General features: G+C 41.0%; 1 protein-coding gene across 1 annotated transcript; it reads right to left on the bottom strand.

Moving 5' to 3' along the window:
• Positions 1-944: 944 nt before the first annotated feature.
• Positions 945-2,801, bottom strand: LOC128657762 (tigger transposable element-derived protein 1-like). The gene is made up of 3 exons (XM_053712172.1): positions 2,016-2,801; positions 1,454-1,925; positions 945-1,339 (listed from the first exon to the last, which is right to left on the bottom strand). The coding sequence occupies exons 1-3, from the start codon at positions 2,799-2,801 to the stop codon at positions 945-947; spliced, it is 1,653 nt and encodes a 550-aa protein (XP_053568147.1).
• Positions 2,802-15,258: the final 12,457 nt, after the last annotated feature.

Genomic DNA, 15,258 nt, shown 5'->3' on the forward strand with positions numbered 1-15,258 from the left:
CTAATCTGCCGAACCGGACATCGCCGCCACTATAAAAAATATATTAACCCCTAAACCGCCGCACTCCCGCCTCACAAACATTAGTTAAATATTATTAACCCCTAATCTGCCGTCCATAACATCGCCGACACCTATCTACATTTAATAACCCCTAATCTGCCGTCCCCACCGTCGCCACTACTATACTAAATGTATTAACCACTAAATCTAAGTCTAACCCTAACCCTAACCCCTCTAACTTAAATATAATTTAAATAAATCTAAATAAAATTACTATAATTAACTAAATTATTCCTATTTAAAACTAAATACTTACCTGTAAAATAAACCCTAAGCTAGCTACAATATAACTAATAGTTACATTGTAGCTAGCTTAGGGTTTACAGGCATACCCCACATTTACGTACACAATGGGACCAGAGCATGTATGTAAAACGAAAATGTACTTAAAGTGAAGCAATACTTTTTTTTCACTTCTCAATGCTTGTACTTCATTATAATAGTCATTTATAGGCATAACTGATATAAATAATACATTTATAACTAAAATAAACACAATACTATAAGGTTAGGCCAAAAGAAAATATTTATTGCAAAATAAACAAAAAAAATTCTAAGCTTAGGATCAGCTTAGGGCAACAGAACATACAGTATTTACTGTACTGTATTGAAAAATAAAGACATTTTCTAAGCTTAGGGTCAGCTTAGGACAAGAGAACATAATTACTGTACTGTACAGTTTTGCAAAATAAACACAACATTTTCTAAGCTTAGGATCAGCTTAGGGTAAGAGAACATATTTACTGTACTGTACAGTATTGCAAAATAAACACAACATTTTCTAAGCTTAGGATCAGCTTAGGACAAGAGAACATATTTACTGTACTGTATTGCAAAATACTGTAAACACAACATTTTCTAAGCTTAGGATCAGCTATGAGCATTTATTCTAGTAAGGATGAAGTCATACTGGTATCTTCTGTTTCACAAGTCAACTCTTCAAAGGCGAGACGCTTTCTTGCTGGCGAATTGGGTGTACTACAAGTAGCAATAAGAGAAGGAGCAGGACAGGGTGGTGATGCCAGAGCTGGAAATGGACTGCCAGTTGATGATCTGGTATCCAAATGACTGTCTGTCGATGATGATGATCTGCGTGCTGATGGACTTTTAGAAAAGTAAGTCTCTATGGAGGTTTGAAGTGTAGCTTTCTTCTTTTCTCTGTAGATTTCTTTGTAACAGGAATAAGCCCCTGAAATGTTACCATTGACTGTGAAGCTTCTTTCAAAGTCCCTATCATGCTTTTCAAAAAGAGCCATGGCGCTATCAAGATGACGGAAAGCTTGAAAGAGAATTTTTGAAGTTAAGCCTTCAGGCTGTTCAATGTTCTCAACCCCATTTTGCACATCTTCTTCTTCTTCTCTCTCCTCTTCAAGTTCTAGAAGATCTTCATTGCTGAGGGGCTCAGTATGGGATGCAAGCAGTTCAGCAACATCTTCTAGCTCTACTTCCAGCTCTAACTGCCTTGCCATCTCTACAATATTTTCAGTAACATTAGCTACAGAATCATCAACGCCTTCAGAATCATCAGCTAACTGTGGGCATAATTTTTTCCAGGCCCTTTTCATTGTGGTATCCTTTATGTCATTCCAAGCATCTCTTACAGTTTTAATGCAATCCAAGATGTTGTAGCTTTTCCAGAATTTCGATAGGACTTCTTGCCCTGCACCTTCTTCTTTGTCTATTGCTGCAATACACTTACTGAATGTTCTTTTTAAGTAGTTTAACTTGAAGGCAGCTATGACACATTGATCCATGGGCTGCAGTAATGAAGTGGTATTTGGTGGTAGGAATTCCACTCTAATGTTAGGGTTGAGCTCTTCTAGTGTTCGAGGGTGTCCAGGAGCATTATCAACAAGCAGCAAAATCTTGAAAGGGATATTATTGTCTTTGCAATAAGCTTTCACCTCTGGAACAAAGCAGGTGTCAAACCAATCCTCAAAAAGGGCTGCAGTTACCCATGCTTTTTTATTTGCCCTCCAATGCACTGGAAGTCTAGTTTTAACGTAGTTCTTCAAAGCTCTTGGATTTTGAAAACGGTAAATAAACAAAGGCTTTAGCTTTAAGGTACCAGAAGCATTGCCACCTAACAGAAGGGTTATTCTATCTTTAGCTGGCTTGTAGCCTGGCATTGATTTTTCCTGTCTTGCAATGAAGGTTCTTGCAGGCATCTTCTTCCAGAATAGACCAGTCTCATCCACATTAAAAATTTGATCCATGGAGTAGCCTCCATCTTCAATAATTTTTGCAAATTCACTTGGATAGCTTTCTGCAGCCTCAGTATTTGCAGCAGCTGCCTCTCCTTGTACTTTGATGTTATGTAGATTAGACCTCTTCTTAAACCTATCAAACCATCCACGGCTTGCAACAAATTCAGCATCCTTTGCTGCTTCACCTTTCTTAGCCTTCAGGTCATTGAATAAGCTTAAGGCTTTACTTTGTATAATTGCCTGGTTTACAGGAACATGGCGTGTTGTCTGATTTTCTATCCAAAGTATTAGGAGTCTCTCCATGTCTGCAACAATGCTATCCCTTTTTCGAATTGTTGTGGTGTTAACAGGTGTAGCACTTTTAACTTCTGCAACAATTTTTTCTCTGTTCTTCATGACTGTGTTAATTGTGGTCCTAGTGAAGCCTAGCTTTCGGCCTATTTCAGCTTGAATTACACCTTCATCATACAATCTAATAATTTTAAGCTTCATATCCAAGGTAATAGATTTACGGCATTTCTTTTTATCTGCCATTATCAGCTCTAGGTGCCAAGCGTGTTACAATCAGTACTGTACGTGTACTGTATACAGTATATGTTCCCCAAAGTTCTATGTACAAGTAGTGGTACAGTGCAGTATTATGGCAGGAATAAAATAGCAATTTGGGTGCAGGAATCTTCTATACACAGTGTGTGCCAAGCGTGTTACAATCAGTACTGTACGTGTACTGTATACAGTATATGTTCCCCAAAGTTCTATGTACAGTAGTGGTTTCAGTGCAGTACAGTATTATGGCAGGAATAAAATAGCAATTTGGGTGCAGGAATCTTCTATACACGATTCACTTTTTAACTTCACTTGCCAAGTGCGCAGCTTCTACACAGTGAGCGGAAACCCCACCTCTTCCTGGTGCGCAGCAACATCTTCCTGGCTTGCGGCAACCTCTTCCTGAACCATAGAGACTAACTGTTTCATGTGCGCAGGGGCGGGTTTGTCCGTTCTCGCGAGTGTCCGTAAAGAGAGGGTCCGTAATAGCTATGTACGTACTCGCGAGTGTCCGTAAAGTGAAGGTCCGTAAAGCGGGGTATGCCTGTATTTTTATATTACAGGCAAGTTTGTATTTATTTTAACTAGGTAGAATAGTTATTAAATAGTTATTAACTATTTAATAAACTACCTAGCTAAAATAAAGACAAATTTACCTGTAAAATAAAACCTAACCTAAGTTACACTAACACCTAACACTACACTATAATTAAATTAATTCCCTAAATTATATACAATTAAATACAATTAAATAAAATGAAAGTACAAAAAAAACACTAAATTACAGAAAATAACAAATTACAAGATTTTTAAACTAATTACACCTAATTTAATCCCCCTAACAAAAACATAATTTATGCTTACCTAATAAACTTATTTCTCTTGTGGTGTATCCAGTCCACGGATCATCCATTACTTGTGGGATATTCTCCTTCCCAACAGGAAGCTGCAAGAGGATCACCCACAGCAGAGCTGTCTATATAGCTCCTCCTCTAACTGCCACCTCCAGTCATTCGACCGAAGACAAGCAAGAGAAAGGAGAAACCATAGGGTGCAGTGGTGATTGTAGTTTAAAAATAAAATATACCTGCCTTAAAATGACAGGGCGGGCCGTGGACTGGATGCACCACAAGAGAAATACATTTATCAGGTAAGCATAAATTATGTTTTCTCTTGTAAGGTGTATCCAGTCCACGGATCATCCATTACTTGTGGGATACCAATACCAAAGCTAAAGTACACAGATGAAGGGAGGGACAAGGCAGGTACTTAAACGGAAGGTACCACTGCCTGTAAAACCTTTCTCCCAAAAATAGCCTCCGAAGAAGCAAAAGTATCAAATTTATAAAACTTTGAAAAAGCATGAAGCAAAGACCAAGTCGCCGCCTTGCAAATCTGTTCAACAGAAACCTCATTTTTAAAAGCCCATGTGGAAGCCACAGCTCTAGTAGAATGAGCTGTAATCCTTTCAGGGGGCTGCTGGCCAGCAGTCTCATAAGCTAAGCGTATTATACTTCTTAGCCAAAACGAAAGAGAAGTTGCCGAAGCCTTTTGGCCTCTCCTCTGTCCAGAGTAGACAACAAACAAAGCAGATGTCTGACGAAAATCTTTAGTAGCTTGTAAATAAAACTTTAAAGCACGAACCACGTCAAGATTGTGTAATAGACGTTCCTTCTTTGAAGAAGGATTAGGACACAATGACGGAACAACAATCTCCTGATTGATATTCTTATTAGATACCACCTTAGGTAAAAACCCAGGTTTGGTACGCAAAACTACCTTATCTGCATGGAAGATCAGATAAGGGGAATCACACTGTAAGGCAGATAACTCGGAAACTCTACGAGCCGAGGAAATAGCTACCAAAAACAGAACTTTTCAAGATAAAAGCTTGATATCTATGGAATGAAGAGGTTCAAACGGAACCCCTTGGAGAACTTTAAGAACCAAATTTAAACTCCATGGCGGAGCAACTGGTTTAAACACAGGCTTGATTCTAACTAAAGCCTGACAAAACGCCTGAACGTCTGGAACATCCGCCAGACGCTTGTGCAAAAGAATAGACAGAACAGAAATCTGTCCCTTTAAGGAACTAGCTGACAATCCCTTTTCCAATCCTTCTTGGAGAAAAGATAATATCCTGGGAATCCTGACTTTACTCCATGAGTAACCCTTGGATTCACACAATAAAGATATTTACGCCATATCTTATGATAGATTTTCCTGGTGACAGGCTTTTGTGCCTGAATTAAGGTATCAATGACTCACTCGGAGAAGCCACGCTTTGATAAAATCAAGCGTTCAATCTCCAGGCAGTCAGTCTCAGAGAAATTAGATTTGGATGATTGAAAGGACCCTGAAGTAGAAGGTCCTGTCTCAGAGGCAGAGTCCATGGTGGAAGGAATGACATGTCCACCAGATCTGCATACCAAGTCCTGCGTGGCCACGCAGGTGCTATCAAAATCACTGATGCTCTCTCCTGCTTGATTTTGGCAATCAGACGAGGGAGCAGAGGAAACGGTGAAAACACATAAGCCATGTTGAAGGACCAAGGCACTGCTAGAGCATCTATCAGCATTGCCTTGGGATCCCTGGACCTGGATCCGTAACAAGGAAGTTTGGCGTTCTGGCGAGACGCCATGAGATCCAGTTCTAGTTTGCCCCAACGTTGAACCAATTGTGCAAACACCTCCGGATGGAGTTCCCACTCCCCCGGATGAAAAGTCTGTCGACTTAGAAAATCCGCCTCCCAGTTCTCTAGACCTGGGATATGGATAGCTGATAGGGGGCAAGAGTGAATCTCTGCCCAATGAATTATCTTTGAAACTTCCAACATCGCTAGGGAATTCCTTGTTCCCCCTTGATGGTTGATGTAAGCCACAGTCGTGATGTTGTCCGACTGAAATCTGATGAACCTCATAGTCGCTAGCTGAGGCCAAGCCTGAAGAGCATTGAATATCGCTCTTAGTTCCAGAATGTTTATTGGAAGGAGGGTCTCCTCCTGAGTCCACGATCCCTGAAGGCTGGCATCTGTCGTTACTATTGTCCAATCTGGCCTGCGAAAGGTCATACCTTTGGACAGATGGATCCGAGATAGCCACCAGAGAAGAGAATCCCTGGTCTCTTGATCCAGATTTAGTAGAGGGGACAAATCTGTGTAATCCCCATTCCATTGACTGAGCATGCAGAGTTGCAGCGGTCTGAGATGTAGGCGGGCAAACGGCACTATGTCCATTGCCGCTACCATTAAGCCGATTACTTCCATACACTGAGCCACCGAAGGGCGAGAAGTAGAATAAAGAACACGGCAAGAATTTAGAAGTTTTGATAACCTGGTCTCTGTCAGGTAAATCCTCATTTCTACAGAATCTATCAGAGTTCCCAGAAAGGAAACTCTTGTGAGAGGGGATAGAGAACTCTTCTCTTCATTCACTTTCCACCCGTGCGACCTCAGAAATGCCAGAACTATGTCCGTATGAGACTTGGCAATTTGGAAATTTGATGCCTGTATCAGAATGTCGTCTAAATAAGGGGCCACTGCTATGCCCCGCGGCCTTAGGACCCCAGAAGTGACCCCAGAACCTTCGTAAAGATTCTTGGAGCTGTAGCTAACCCAAAGGGAAGAGCTACAAACTGGTAATGCCTGTCCAGGAAGGCAAACCTGAGAAACAGATGATGATCTTTGTGTATCGGAATGTGAAGATAAGCATCCTTTAAATCCACTGTAGTCATGTATTGACCCTCCTGGATCATAGGTAGGATGGTACGAATAGTCTCCATCTTGAATGATGGGACCCTGAGAAATTTGTTTAGGATCTTGAGATCTAAGATTGGTCTGAAGGTTCCCTCTTTCTTGGGAACCACAAACAGATTTGAATAGAAGCCTTGTCCCTGTTCCTCCTTTGGAACTGGGTGGATCACTCCCATAACTTGGAGGTCTTGAACACAATGTAAGAATGCCTCTCTCTTTATCTGGTTTGCAGATAATTGTGAAAGGTGAAATCTCCCTTTTGGAGGGGAAGCTTTGAAGTCCAGAAGATATCCCTGGGATACAATTTCCAACGCCCAGGGATCCTGGACATCTCTTGCCCAAGCCTGGGCGAAGAGAGAAAGTCTGCCCCCTACTAGATCCGTTACCGGATCGGGGGCCAATCCTTCATGCTGTCTTAGAGGCAGCAGCAGGCTTTTTGGCCTGCTTACCTTTGTTCCAAGCCTGGTTAGGTCTCCAGACCGACTTGGACTGGGCAAAAATTCACTCTTGTTTTGAATTAGAGGAAGTTGATGCCGCGCTCGTCTTAAAGTTTCGAAAGGCACGAAAATTAGTCTGTTTGGCCCTTGATTTATTAGACCTGTCCTGAGGGAGGGCATGACCTTTTCCTCCCGTGATATCAGAAATGATCTCCTTCAAACCAGGCCCGAATAGGGTCTGCCCCTTGAAGGGAATATTAAGAAGCTTAGACTTTGAAGTAACGTCAGCTGACCATGATTTAAGCCATAGCGCCCTACGCGCCTGAATAGCAAAACCAGAATTCTTAGCCGTTAGTTTAGTCAAATGAACAATGGCATCAGAAACAAATGAATTGGCTAGCTTAAGTGCTCTAAGCTTGTCAAGTATATCGTCCAATGGGGTCTCTACCTGTAAAGCCTCTTCCAGAGACTCAAACCAGAAGGCCGCCGCAGCAGTGACTGGGGCAATGCATGCAAGAGGCTGTAGAATAAAACCTTGTTGAATAAACATTTTCTTAAGGTAACCCTCTAACTTTTTATCCATTGGATCTAAGAAAGCACAACTGTCCTCGATAGGGAAAGTAGTACGCTTAGCTAGGGTAGAAACTGCTCCCTCCACCTTAGGGATCGTTTGCCATAAGTCCCGTGTGGCGGCATCTATTGGAAACAATTTCTTAAAAATAGGAGGGGGAGAGAACGGTACACCTGGTCTATCCCACTCCTTAGTAATAATTTCTGAAAACCTTTTAGGTATTGGAAAAACATCAGTGTAAACAGGCACTGCATAGTATTTATCCAATCTGCACAATTTCTCTGGCACTGCAATGGTGTCACAGTCATTCAGAGTAGCTAAAACCTCCCTGAGCAACACGCGGAGATGTTCAAGCTTAAATTTAAATGTTGCTATATCAGAATCAGGTTGAATCATCTTCCCTGAGTCAGAAACATCACTCACAGAAAGAAGCTCTACTTACTCAGCTTCTGCATATTGTGAGGGGGTATCAGACATAGCTACTAAAGCGTCAGAGTGCTCTGTATTTCTTCTAACCCCAGAGCTGTCTCGCTTTCCTCGTAACCCAGGTAGTCTGGATAATACCGCTGACAGTGTATTATCCATGACTGCCGCCATGTCTTGTAAAGTAAACGCCATGGGCGCGCTAGATGTACTTGGCGCCTCTTGAGCGTGAGTCCCTTGAGCGGGAGTCAAAGGCTCTGACACGTGGGGCGAGTTAGTCGGCATAACATCCCCCTTGTCAGATTCCTCTGGTGATAAATCTTTTAAAGACAGAATATGGTCTTTATAACTTAAAGTGAAATCAGTACATTTGCTACACATTCTAAGAGGGGGTTCCACCATGGCTTCTAAACATAATGAACAAGGAGTTTCCTCTATGTCAGACATGTTTAAACAGACTAGCAATGAGACCAGCAAGCTTGGAAAACACTTTACAGAAAGTTAACAAGCAAAAAATAAAAACGGTACTGTGCCTTTAAGAAAAATAAAAAAGGTCAGAATTTGAAAAACAGTGAAAAAAAGCAGTAAATCAAACGAAATTTTTACAGTGTGTATAATAGGCTAACAGAGCATTGCACCCACTTGCAAATGGATGATTAACCCCTTAGTTTCAAAAACGGATCAAAAAAACGAAATAGACGTTTTTTAACAGTCACAACAAACTGCCACAGCTCTGCTGTGGCCCTACCTTGCCGTACAAACAACTTTGGAAAGTACCAAAACCCTTCAGAGAGGTCCTAAGCATTCAGGGAACTCTTTCAAGGAAACTGGATGTCTCAGTCTGCAAAAGCTAATGCGCATTTAGGCGCGAAATTAGGCCCCTCCCATTCCTGTCTACACAGTGAGAGGCCTAACAAAACTATCCCTAGGCAAATTTAGCCAGCCATGTGGAAAAAACTGGGCCCCAATAAAGTTTTATCACCAAAAAGCATATAAAAAACCTTAAATAAATCCGGTATCAACAGCATTTTCTAGCATATACATTTCTCTAGAAAAATTTAAACTGCACATACCTCATAGCAGGATACCCTGCACGCCATTCCCCAAGCTGAAGTTACCTCTCTCTTCAGTTATGTGTGAGAACAGCAATGGATCTTAGTTACAACCTGCTAAGATCATTAGAGACCACAGGCAGACTCTTCTTCTATTTTCTGCCTGAGACCAAAATAGTACAACTCCGGTACCATTTAAAAATAACAAACTTTTGAATTGAAGAAAAACAACTAAATTACACCACATCTCTCTAACTGCTTCCATGCTTGTCGAGAGCTGCAAGAGAATGACTGGAGGTGGCAGTTAGGGGAGGAGCTATATAGACAGCTGTGGGTGATCCTCTTGCAGCTTCCTGTTGGGAAGGAGAATATCCTACAAGTAATGGATGATCCGTGGACTGGATACACCTTACAAGAGAAATAAAAAAGCCCCCCCAAAAACAAAAAAAGCCCTACCCTACACTAAATTACAAATAGCCCTTAAAAGGGCCTTTTGCTGGGCATTGCCCCAAAGTTATCAGCTCTTTTACCTGTAAAAAAATTACAAATCCCCCCAACATTAAAACCCACCACCCACACAACCAACCCTACTCTAAAACCCACCCAATACCCCCTTAAAAAAACCTAACACTAACCCCTTGAAGATCACTTTACCAGGAGAAGTCTTCATCCAACCGGGCCGAAGTCCTCAACGAAGCCGGGAGAAGTCTTCATCCAAGCCGGGCGAAGTGGTCCTCTAGACGGACAGAAGTCTTCATCCAGACAGCATCTTCTATCTTCATCCATCCGGCGCGGAGAGGGTCCATCTTCAAGACATCCGACGCGGAGCATCCTCTTCTTTCCACGGCGACTGAAGAATGAAGGTACCTTTGAGTGACGTCATCCAAGATGGCGTCCCTTCAATTCCGATATGCTGATAGAATTCTATCAGCCAATCGGAATTAAGGTAGAAAAAATCCTATTGGCTGATGCAATCAGCCAATAGGATTGAGATGGCATTCTATTGGCTGATTGGAACAGCCAATAGAATGCCAGCTCAATTCTATTGGCTGATTGGATCAGCCAATAGGATTGAAGTTCAATCCTATTGACTGATTGCATCAGCCAATAGGATTTTTCCTAGCTTAATTCCGATTGGCTGAATTCTATCAGCCAATTGGAATCTAAGGGACACCATCTTTGATGACGTCACTTAAAGGAACCTTCATTCTTCAGTCACCGTGGAAAGAAGAGGATGCTCCGTGTTGGATGTCTTGAAGATGGACCCGCTCCGCGTCGGATGGATGAAGATAGAAGATGCCGCCTTTTAAGGGCTATTTGTAATTTAGTGTAGGGTAGGGCTTTTTTTATTTTGAGGGGGCTTTTTTATTTTGTTAGGGGGATTAGATTAGGTGTAATTAGTTTAAAAATCTTGTAATTTGTTTATTATTTTCTGTAATTTAGTGTTTGTTTGTTTTTTGTACTTTAGCTAATTTTATTTAATTGTATTTAATTTAGGGAATTAATGTAATTATAGTGTAGTGTTAGGTATTATTGTAACTTGGGTTAGGTTTTATTTTACAGGTACTTTTGTATTTATTTTAGCTAGGTAGTTTATTAAATAACTATTTAGTAACTATTCTACCTAGTTAAAATAAATACAAACTTGCCTGTAAAATAAAAATAAACCCTAAACTAGATACAATGTAACTATTAGTTATATTGTAGATATCTTAGGGTTTATTTTATAGGTAAGTATTTAGTTTTAAATAGGAATAATTTAGTTAATTATAGTAATTTTATTTAGATTTATTTAAATTATATTTAAGTTAGGGGGGTTAGGGTTAGACTTAGGTTTAAAGGTTAATATGTTTATTATAGTGGCGGCGTCGTTGGGGCGGCAGATTAGGGGTTAATAAATGTAGGTAGGTGGTGGCGACTTTGGGGGCAGCAGATTAGGGGTTAATAAATATAATGTAGGTGTCGGCGATGTTGGGGGCAGTAGATTAGGGGTTCATAAGTATAATGTAGGTGGCGGCGGTGTCCAGAGCGGCAGATTAGGGGTTAATAATATAATGTAGGTTGTGGCGATGTCAGGGGCGGCAGATTAGGGGTTAATAAGTGTAAGATTAGGGGTGTTTAGACTCGGGGTTCATGTTAGGGTGTTAGGTGTAGACATAAAATGTATTTCCCCATAGGAATCAATGGGGCTGCGTTAAGGAGCTTTACGCTGCTTTTTGGTAGGTGTTAGACTTTTTTTCAGCCGGCTCTCCACGTTGATTCCTATGGGGAAATCGTGCACGAGCACGTTACACCAGCTCACCGCTAACGTAAGCAGTGCTGGTATTGGAGTGCGGTAAGGAGCACAATTTTGCTCAACGCTCACTTCTTGTCTGGGTTGTAAAAACCCGTAATACCAGCGCTGTCTGTAGGTGAGTGGTGAGGGAAAACTGCTCGTTAGCACCGCACAGCCTCTAACGCAAAACTCGTAATCTAGGTGATTGTCTTCTGTCACTTAGGACCTGATGATTGAAAGTGCTGCAAGGCGGCATTACAGGGAGTGCAGAATTATTAGGCAAATGAGTATTTTGACCACATCATCCTCTTTATGCATGTTGTCTTACTCCAAGCTGTATAGGCTCGAAAGCCTACTACCAATTAAGCATATTAGGTGATGTGCATCTCTGTAATGAGAAGGGGTGTGGTCTAATGACATCAACACCCTATATCAGGTGTGCATAATTATTAGGCAACTTCCTTTCCTTTGGCAAAATGGGTCAAAAGAAGGACTTGACAGGCTCTGAAAAGTCAAAAATAGTGAGATATCTTGCAGAGGGATGCAGCACTCTTAAAATTGCAAAGCTTCTGAAGCGTGATCATCGAACAATCAAGCGTTTCATTCAAAATAGTCAACAGGGTCGCAAGAAGCGTGTGGAAAAACCAAGGCGCAAAATAACTGCCCATGAACTGAGAAAAGTCAAGCGTGCAGCTGCCAAGATGCCACTTGCCACCAGTTTGGCCATATTTCAGAGCTGCAACATCACTGGAGTGCCCAAAAGCACAAGGTGTGCAATACTCAGAGACATGGCCAAGGTAAGAAAGGCTGAAAGACGACCACCACTGAACAAGACACACAAGCTGAAACATCAAGACTGGGCCAAGAAATATCTCAAGACTGATTTTTCTAAGGTTTTATGGACTGATGAAATGAGAGTGAGTCTTGATGGGCCAGATGGATGGGCCCGTGGCTGGATTGGTAAAGGGCAGAGAGCTCCAGTCCGACTCAGACGCCAGCAAGGTGGAGGTGGAGTACTGGTTTGGGCTGGTATCATCAAAGATGAGCTTGTGGGGCCTTTTCGGGTTGAGGATGGAGTCAAGCTCAACTCCCAGTCCTACTGCCAGTTTCTGGAAGACACCTTCTTCAAGCAGTGGTACAGGAAGAAGTCTGCCTCCTTCAAGAAAAACATGATTTTCATGCAGGACAATGCTCCATCACACGCGTCCAAGTACTCCACAACGTGGCTGGCAAGAAAGGGTATAAAAGAAGAAAATCTAATGACATGGCCTCCTTGTTCACCTGATCTGAACCCCATTGAGAACCTGTGGTCCATCATCAAATGTGAGATTTACAAGGAGGGAAAACAGTACACCTCTCTGAACAGTGTCTGGGAGGCTGTGGTTGCTGCTGCATGCAATGTTGATGGTGAACAGATCAAAACACTGACAGAATCCATGGATGGCAGGCTTTTGAGTGTCCTTGCAAAGAAAGGTGGCTATATTGGTCACTGATTTGTTTTTGTTTTGTTTTTGAATGTCAGAAATGTATATTTGTGAATGTTGAGATGTTATATTGGTTTCACTGGTAAAAATAAATAATTGAAATGGGTATATATTTGTTTTTTGTTAAGTTGCCTAATAATTATGCACAGTAATAGTCACCTGCACACACAGATATCCCCCTAAAATAGCTATAACTAAAAACAAACTAAAAACTACTTCCAAAACTATTCAGCTTTGATATTAATGAGTTTTTTGGGTTCATTGAGAACATGGTTGTTGTTCAATAATAAAATTAATCCTCAAAAATACAACTTGCCTAATAATTCTGCACTCCCTGTATATTCAAAAGAGATCTGACACAATGTCGAGAATGCCAGCGAAATGTTCCAAAGTGCAGAGGCGTTTTACTATACATCGTAATGGTTGATGCTGGCGAAATATTCCAAGCAGCATTGACACTGACATTGGCGATGTAAAGTAGAGGATACCTTTTAAACATATAGTACCAAGCCTAATAAATATATCTATTTACCTCTAAACCGACATAATTCACCACTGCAAACTAAACCCTACACTAGCTAACCCCTAAACCGCGATAGCCCACCGCAATAAACTTCCAAACCTATTAAATGGACATTCCGGTCAAAATTTAAAAGCACAAAGATGAATTACATCCTTATTATTATTACTAGGCGATAAGCCTACCCAGACAGCAGTCTATTTTTAAAAAATACAAACCCCAATGCTAATATTACAAAACATTACAGAAAAAAATAAACAAAGCTATCCAAAATAAAAAATAAACCTAAACTAATACCCCTATAAAAATAAAAAATCCACCCCAAAATATAAACACCTCCTAATCTAATACTAAACTACCAAAAGCCCTTAAAAGGACTTTTGCAGGGCATAGCCCTAAGTTAAACAACTCTTTTACCTAAAAAAAATACCAATTACCCCTTAACAGTAAAACCCCCCAAAATAAAAAAAAACTAAGTCTAAAAAAACCTAAGCTACCTATTTCCCCTAAAGGGGCATTTGTATGGGCATTGTCCTTAAAAGAGCATTCAGCTCTTTTACTGCCCTTAAAAGGGCAATCAGCTCTTTTACAGCCTAAAAAACCCTAATCTAAAAAAAAAGCCACCCCAAACATTTAAAAAAAAGCCTAAGACTTCCTGAAGCGGATCCAGAGAGGCAGTCGTCAGCGGTGGTTCTCAGTGGTGGTCCTCAGCTGCGGTCTTCAGCGGCGGCGGTCCTCAGAGGCGTGGCGGCTCCTCTTCATTCGATCTCCATCGTACACTAAAAATTGAATGGAAGGTACCGCATTCAAATTGGGGTACCTTGCATTCTTATTGGCTGAAATTTTTAAATCAGCCAATAGGATTAGAGATACTGGAAATCCTATTGGCTGATGAAATTAGTCAATAAGATTTCAGTAGCTCTCATCCTATACGCTGATTTGAAAATGTCAGCCAATAGGAATGCAAGGTACTCCATTTTTAAACAGGTACCTTTTATTCAATCCTAAGTGTGCAGCACTGATCGTACAAAGAGGATCTCCACGCTGGATGTCTCCGCGGTCGCCGGTCTTGTTCCGGGGTCCCCTCCGCTCCAGGTCGCCTTGGTCCTGGATGAAGCTAGAAGAGGTCCCCGCGCTGGAAGAAGATGTTGCCACCTCTTAGAAGACTTCACTGCCTAGAAGAAGACCTTCTCCACCGGACTTCATGAATGGTGAGTACCTATTTGGGGGTTAGACTTAGGTTTTTATTTTATTTTTTGGGGTGGCTTTTTTTTTTAGTTTAGGGTTTTTTGGACGGTAAAAGAGCCGATTGCACTTTTAAGAGCATAAAAGAGCTGAATGCCCATTTAAGGGCAATGCCCATACAAATGCCCCTTTAGGGGCAATAGGTAGTTTAGTTTTTTTAGTGTTTGTTCTAGGTTAAACAGCTCTTATACATGTAAAAAATACTAAGTCCCCGCATAATAGTAAAAACCCACCAAACCCCCAATAAAAAAAACTAACACTAAAAAAACCTAAACTACCTATAAAATAAAAATAAATCTTAAAATAGCTACAATATAATTATTAGTTATATTGTATCTATATTAGGGTTTATTTTATAGGTAAGTATTTAGTTTTAAATAGGATTAATTTAGTTAATAATAGTAATTTTATTTAGATTTATTAAAATAATATTTAAGTTGGGGGGTGTTAGGGTTAGTGTTCAACTTATGTTTAGGGGTTAATTAGTTTAATATAGATGGCGGCGGTATAGGGGGGCAGGATAGGGGTTAATAAATTTATTATAGGTGGCAACGGTGTAGGGGGGGCAGATTAGGGGTTAATAAGTTTAATATAGGTGGCGGCGGGGTCCGGGAGCGGCGGTTTAAGGGTTAAACAATTTATTTAGTTGCGGCGGGGTACGGGATCGGCAGGATAGGGATTAATAAA

Source organism: Bombina bombina, chromosome 4 (assembly GCF_027579735.1).
Source record: "Bombina bombina isolate aBomBom1 chromosome 4, aBomBom1.pri, whole genome shotgun sequence".
Taxonomy (NCBI): domain Eukaryota; kingdom Metazoa; phylum Chordata; class Amphibia; order Anura; family Bombinatoridae; genus Bombina; species Bombina bombina.

Excerpts from the sequence above, each read along its gene's own strand:
- LOC128657762 (XM_053712172.1), bottom strand. The coding sequence starts at position 2,801 with ATGGCAGATAAAAAGAAATGCCGTAAATCTATTACCTTGGATATGAAG. Across the intron at positions 1,926-2,015 it reads GGGCAAATAAAAAAGCATGG|ATTTTGCTGCTTGTTGATAA; the intron begins GTAACTGCAGCC and ends ATCCCTTTCAAG. Across the intron at positions 1,340-1,453 it reads ATCCCATACTGAGCCCCTCA|CTTTCCGTCATCTTGATAGC; the intron begins GCAATGAAGATC and ends TTCTCTTTCAAG.